The sequence below is a fragment of the Brassica napus genome, chromosome C7 (assembly GCF_020379485.1).
Source record: "Brassica napus cultivar Da-Ae chromosome C7, Da-Ae, whole genome shotgun sequence".
In the NCBI taxonomy this organism is placed as follows: Eukaryota; Viridiplantae; Streptophyta; class Magnoliopsida; order Brassicales; family Brassicaceae; genus Brassica; species Brassica napus.
In genome coordinates, this window is record NC_063450.1 from 8,966,183 (window position 1) to 8,973,493 (window position 7,311).

Below are 7,311 nucleotides of genomic sequence, written 5' to 3' on the forward strand. Positions count from 1 at the left end.
AGATGATGATAAAAGGGTAGATCTTGTGATCACTTATAAAAAAAAAAGGGTAGAATCATGAGAATGAATCTATGTATGCATGAGTTGGTTCTAGTCTTAGATAAATTTTGCATAATGATCAAGCTCCTTGTTATTGAGTGATAACCACCTTGAAATGATAACATTTGAACTCTTATCTTCATTCATATTAGACCATTGCTTACCTAGCCAAATGATTGAGATCATGTGCCTATTTGTGAGAACTCACCTTGTGTGTGTGTGTGAATCAATGTGAGAGCTGGTTTAAAGAACTTTTTGGTTGATGAGTATTGCAACTTGTGTAGAGGCATAAGAGTATGGATAGGCCTAGAGAAGGTAGAGTATAATAAGAGAGTTGCTCATGCTATATGCTATGTTTCTTTAGGATGTTAAGTTGAATGCTAGGAAGTGTTACTTTTGGCTATGAGTTCCCACCTTCAAACCTCTCTCCTATATGAGTTCTTGCAAGTTCACTTGAGGACAAGTAAAGAACAAGTTTGGGGGAGTTAATATCTTGCATATTTGCATTGTTTTAAATCTCCAATTTGCACATATTGATCATATAGATTAGGAATTTAGCATCTTTAGGATCCATATTGCATTCATATGTCTTAATCAGGTAATGGAGTATCTCATAGAGTGATTGGAGGTGTTTAGAAGCATTGTGGTTCGAAAAGAGATGAAGAATGAAGTTTGGTCGAGTATAGATGATTGCAACGCGGGTTGTACCACGCGGGTTCACTAACCCGCGTTGACATGAAGCAACGGAGAGCTCCGACGCGGCTTGAGCGACGCGGGATGCTGTACCCGCTTGCACTAAGTCGGAGAAGCGAGACGACACCTCGACGCGGGGTGGAGCGACGCGGGTTCCCTTACCCGCGTTGTCGAAGAGAAACCGTCCATGGATCACGCGGGGACGACGACGCGGGATGCTGTACCCGCTCGCACGAAGTTGGAGAAGCGAGACGACACCGCGACGCGGGGTGGAGCGGCGCGGGTTCCCTTACCCGCGTTGTCGAAGAGATACCATCAATGGATCACGCGGGGACGAAGACGCGGGATGTTGTACCCGCTCGCATGATCCGCATGATCGTCTCTACCCGAGTCGAGATTTATCCTTAGTCGAATTTTAATGTTTTTAAAGGGCTTTTTAGACTTCTTAATGGAAACCATTAGGTTTTCCAAAGACATATAAATACTCTTGTAATCCCAAGGTTGGGGGCATCTTATTTTCTATCTAATCAAAAAGGAACCTTTAGGTAAAAGACCTAATCTTGATCATTATCTTTTGGGATTGCTTAGTTAATTTGATCACTAATCATGATTAACACCAAATCATCATTGATTCTTGGGTTTATCATGAAGATTAGTGAGTAGTCATATTTGGATTCATGAGTTAGGGAGACTAAGGGTGATTAGGCTAGATCTAAGGTGTTGTAGCACAGATCCTTCTTGTTACTTGCTAGTAAAGTGCTTTAATAAAGTTTTAGAGTTGGCCTCTATAAAGTTGAGCTTTAGGCATTTCACACCCGAAAGGTGTTCGATGAAATGCATGAACCAACTCTACTAAGCTTTTAACATTCTTTACCAAAAAGATTTGATGTTAAAGGTGTTAAGATGGCTAATGGACTTGAAATTAATGATTGCTTAGATAATATTCAACCAAAGAAATTTGATGCTTGAATTATCTTAGTGAATGAGCATTCATCTAGAGATAGAGTTTGTTTAGGATTGTGTCTAGGTCTAAGGTTAATAGATTGATTGAAAGATACTACCTTTTGATTGAAACTTGATCACCCAAGGTCAATTCCCTTAGCCCATGAATTCTCCCATCTCATAAGAATGAAAAGCTTTGTTCTTTATTGCATTTTAGTAGTATTCTAGTTCAAAATCATCATGCCAATTGATAGCATTTAGATTAAGCATGGTCTTGCATTCCCTTTGCTTTAGAATCACTTAGAACTGGTTTGACATCCTTTATACTATAACATTTGATTAAGAGTCTCGAAAACTCTTAACATCATTGACCTCCCCGCTGAACCCTATAAGGGGGGTTGTCCTTCGAGTTAGAGCGCCTTCGTCCAGCCCCAGGTCCTTATATGTGGCCTGGAAGATGATGTTGCTTGAGCTTCCATTATCTACCATTATCATTTTTACCAGGCATTTCGCTACAGAGAGCGAGATAAACATGGTGTCGTGGTGAGGAGTAAGGACTTTCTCCTGCTCCTTGGCTGTGAAACTTATCTCGTTTGTTCCTAGGAGCAGGCGTTTTGGCTTAGCTGCCTCTAGGCCGTGCTTGGCGTTCCAAGTGCTTTTCTTCACGGCTGCATGGCTTATGCCGCTGATTTCCGAACCGCCCGAGATGACATGGATCACTCGGTCCTGTCGCGGTGGCGAGACGGGAGCAGCTTCAGTGGGCTTACCCGTTGTCTTCTTGCTTAGATGGCTCTTGGCCTTCTCGGAAAGGAACTCCCTGAGGTACCCTTTTCTAAGCAGCTCGTTGACCTCAATCTTTAGTGCGACGAAGTCCTCCGTTTTGTGACTGTGGTCTCGGTGGAAGTCGCACCAGAAGCCAGGGCTCCAGAAAGGTCGGGGGCTTTCATCTTCTGAGGCCACTTGACCTGCTGTCCCATCTGCCTCTGAACATTGATAAGCTCCGGCCTTGAGACGGAGAGGTGAGAGATGTTTGGCCACGTGGACACTGCCATCCCTTCTGCCTTCTCAATTTACCGGTTCTGGTACATGCCCCGGTTTCGATTGGCCGGTTCTGGTACCTGCCCCGGTTTCGATTCCCGAAGTCCCTAGCTGGTCTTTGAGAGGGTTTCTCGTCTCGCTCTGTTCGGTCTGGTCTGGTCATCTTGGGATCTTGCTTTTGTTGCGCCTTGGCACGGCTGGCGATGTCTTCCTCCCATTTGACCTGCGCCCAGGCTCGAGATAGGACGTCTTCCATGGTTTTTCACTGGTATTTGGTCAGCTCCTTCTAGAGGTCACCGTCGGGGAGCAGACCCCTCTTGAAAGCAGAGATAGCAGTGGGGATACTGCATTCGCGGATAGCCACCTTTTCTTGATTGAAGCGGGCTATGTAGCCTCTCAGGGGTTCTGCTCGGTGCTGGAAAATTTCGTAGAGACTGTCAGAGGTTTTCTCCAGGTCCCTGCTGCTGGCGAATTGCTCCACGAACTTTTCGCTGAGAACCGCAAAGGGGGCTATGGACCTGGAGGGTAAGTTGATATACCATTGCAGAGCAGGTCCGGTCAGAGTGGAGCCGAAACCTTTGCACATGGTAGCTTCGCGTGACCCTTTTGGGAGTGCTACGGCGAGCATCCTCTGTCTGTATTGGCCGACGTGGTCGTCCGGATCAGTGGTGTCGTTATACGCCTTTATGCTGGGGAAAGTGAACTTCCTGGGAATCTCGATCAAGGTGATCTCATCCGTGAAGGGAGTATCGGCGTAGGAATCGGGGTTGCTCTTCTGTATGGGGGGAGCTATCCCTGGGAGTCTCTCCACCAAGGATTGCATGGCGTCGAGCCTATAAGAGAACATCTGGTGAAGGTGAGCGATCATAGGAGACTCCGCTCTTGCTGCTCTGTCTGATGCTTCCTTATCAGGCTCGGGCTCCGAGTCGCTGTCCTCCCCGTCATAGGTCTGAGCGTCATTGGCCTTTTCTCGCGTAGATGCTTCTCCTCCATGCGCCGCAGTCGGGAGACTCGCGCCTGTCCCGGAGTTAGGTGTTTCCAGAGGCAGCATAGGGCGAACCTGAGTCCGGAATCGACGCTTCTTGTTGCTCGCTGCGTTAAGGGCTTGGTTCTCGTCTCGGAGGGTAAGATTCTCCGATTCGAGCTGGCTCAGCTTCTCGGCGCTCTACTTCAGTTGCTTGGAGTGTTCGTTGAATTTTTCCTTTAGGATATGAAACTCCAAGGAAAACTCGGGATTGGTCTCTTCCCGAGCTTTATGTAACTGGTTACTTGACCTTGCTGGTCATCGATTTGTCTTTGGAGTTCAGCCTCTCTCTGGGTAGCTTCAGGTAGCTCGTCGTTCTCGTCCACCGCCATTATCACATAGTTTAGATTACCCCCCTCCTTCTAGTGCCAAACTGTTAGGGGATTTTTGTGTAGGATCTTTGTGAGTACTAAAGAACGATGGACAAGACTAGTGTTTGTGTTGATTTTGAGAGATGTAGTAGAAATAAAGACTTGAAGAGACGTTTTATTGAGTAGACAAACTAGGATTACAATGATTTGAGTAAGAACCCTAATTCTAGCCGTCTAGCCCCAGTCTCCAAGTCTTGAAGTGTCGATCCTCTGCTTTAGGGTTTGGGTTCCCCTTATATAGTCTTCCTAAGGCGGGCTTTAGTCGGTTGGAGTAGGTTAAACTCTTCCATATTCGTAAATATGGAAGGTTCTCCTTATCGGAAGTTTTCCCTTTCCCGGAGGAAGGGGGGCGATCCTGGGATCAGACCCAAAAAACTCCACAGCAGGGAACAGGGGTTCCTTCTAGCTGGGATCCTGGGAACCGGGGTTCCTTCCAGCGGGGATCCAGAGGCCGGTGTCCTGCCTGGGGTCTGAGGAATTCAATACCTGAGTATTTTTCCCCAACAACGAACACAAGGAAAGCAGGGGCATATGCACTAAGCGTTAACCCACGGGGCTACACGCATCAACAACTACCATCAACATGCCCGTGGCAACGGAGATTCAAGACGAGGCGACGAGTCATCGAATGACGTCCAGAAAATGCTGAGAGTGGCTCACCCAAGGGGAAGCAGAGAGCAGCCTGGACGTTAAAAGACATCGTGAAACGTTGAGAGTGACTCACCCAAGCGGTGGCAGAGAGCAGCTAGAACGAGTCATCGAACGACGCCTGCAAAGAAGGAAATCCAAGGAATATGAGAAAATCAATATTCGTGTATGATCAATCATCTCTTGAGCACACGATAGAATACGCCAACCCCTGCTGTCCAAAAAACGGATTCCGACTCCAAACCCAGGTCAATTCCTTCCTATGGACCAATATGTTTCCAAAATCACATGAGACCACGTCAACCCATACTCTCCAAGCCCAGGGACGGAGAAGTACTGTTGCTTTACTTGAAAGAACAGAAGCACACAGGGAGTGCCGTCCTGGGGCAAAGAGCAAAAATATTGCTCCATACGCCAGAGGTACAAAGGTCATTGGCAAGGTAGACAGAGGAGCTCGCAAGCATCCGGGAACCTCCATGTTTCAGAAGGGTCTACCCCAAAACCTTCGGGTTCCAAGAGAATCAGTTCCACGAACTCCGAGTTTCTAGGTACTAAGCCCACAAACCTCCATGTTTCAGGAGGATAAATTCTAGATCCTCCGGACCTCAGGAGGATATTTCCGCAATCGCCGGATTTCGAGAAGATACATCCAAAATGAAAAAATAGAAATGAGACCAGCTAAGAGTACCAGAAACTGTAGGACCTCGCGTGCCACAAAAGTTTTATTACCACGAAGTTCTCCCATAGATCTTGAAGGCACTCCGAATGGCTCCACAGATGGGAACGGGTGCTATCTCGACAACAGCCCACATCCAATCGACCTCGAGAGTGGTCCATCTCTGGAGGACAGAGTGCGATGTTGTATTAAGTCAATAGAGACTCTGGGTTCGAGACTGCAAAACAAATATTCACCTCTGGGGGCAATATCTATAGATCCTCCTGTGTCAGAGCACTAATTCCTCGAAACCTCCAGGTTCCCAGGGATAAATCTACAGGTCCAACAGGATCAGAACATGAAGCCCTTAGGAGCCTTAGATTCCAGAGAAGAATCATCAGGAACTACGAGTTCCTACACGACGTACGTCGATACCTCAGGGGAAGTACGACAAAGAATCGGCCTCCACGCCTCAACAAAGGATCTCATTCCTCCCGAAGAAGGAATGAGAAAAATCGCGGTCTTCACTCGACTACTACCTAGTACAAAACTTCTCCATCCTAGAGTCAGAGCGTATGTTTGTGGGAACCAAAATTCGCACTGTCGATTTCCGTTTAAATAAGGAAACTAGGAAAACCCTAATTTTCCAGAGGTCCCGAATATCTGCTAATACCACACGCCAAGCAATCAGAACACGAAACGAGAACAGTAATGAAATAAGAAATCGAAAAAGAGAGCAAGATAATTCTTATTCCGAATCTGCGTTTGAGCGTTTACAACAAGGTAAGTGCCTGGGCCACGAGAGATGTCGGCGAGATTCCTAGTTCTAAAACCCTAAGACGGCAAAAACCTAATTGAGTCGCAGCTCGAATAACAAAAACGGAAAATTGCATAAAATTGCTCTAAGTGCTAAGTTTGCTGTGAAAGTCCTCCCTCATGCCTCTCGCCTAGGACCCTTTATATACTGGCTCCAAGGTCGGTTTACGCTTTTCCTCTTCTGCCCTTAAGCCGCCATAGCATAAAAATGGAGATATTCCATTTTTTTCGATCTTCGTAATTATCTTCAAAATTTCGTATTTATCCGCAGAACCTTGACACTTATCTTCCCTTGCGAACCAAGCGTAAACTGACATGTGGTTTACGGGCTGTTGGTTAAGAAATCGTAAGTTGGGCCTCGAGTCATGTCTTAGGTCCCTTTGGGCCGTCTTTCGACTCAAAGCATTTATTACGGCTTCTTTCGATAAAGAATGAACTTTCTGCGGTTTTTACGGTAAAGTTTGATTGATAACTTAAAAATGGCGGGGAACATGAGATGGGTTCGCTACGGTATTCGGGAGATATCATCGAAGGGTAGATGAGAATGCATGGACTGATGTCGTATCGACGTTTTGGAAGAGCTCGGTCGCTACGTAGCGACCAAAACTTTGGTTCGAGCTCGGTCGCTACGTAGCGACCTAGCGGAGCACGTGTTTGGTCGCTGCGTAACGATCCTTTTTGAGCTCTTGTCCGATGACTCGCGTTTCTTCCGCAAAGCTTTTTCGTAAAGAAGAATCTATTTCGAAAAAGTATTTGTCGAAGAAGTTTTCTAAATTTTTCTTCTTCGGGGATTTGGACGTTAACTTCGTCGTAACCGTTTTTGACCCCAACAGTTAGCCCCCCAGCTCGTTGGGAACGTGGATTTCTAGCGAGGTCCCCATGCGTGGTATGGCGAGTTTGGACGAGATTGGTGTATTTTGGCGAAGTTCGTGTCCAAAAATCCGCAAGTAAATAGTTATTTCTCATGCCTATAAGGAGGTAACTTCTTCACAATCTTCATACTTACTCATTCTCATAGAGAGATTTTTCTTGAAAAGTTCTTTCTCTTTCTCTCTGTCATTTCCTTCTTGATTTTAAAGAAAAAG

The 7,311-nt window shown here is 46.2% G+C and overlaps 1 protein-coding gene across 1 annotated transcript; it reads right to left on the bottom strand.

Annotated features, from left to right (window-relative positions):
- Positions 1-2,013: 2,013 nt before the first annotated feature.
- On the bottom strand, positions 2,014-2,968 carry LOC125590395. Its single transcript, XM_048763954.1, has 2 exons — positions 2,749-2,968; positions 2,014-2,657 (listed from the first exon to the last, which is right to left on the bottom strand). Exons 1-2 carry the CDS (start codon positions 2,966-2,968, stop codon positions 2,014-2,016), a joined length of 864 nt encoding a protein of 287 aa, XP_048619911.1.
- Between the last annotated feature and the right edge of the window lie 4,343 nt (positions 2,969-7,311).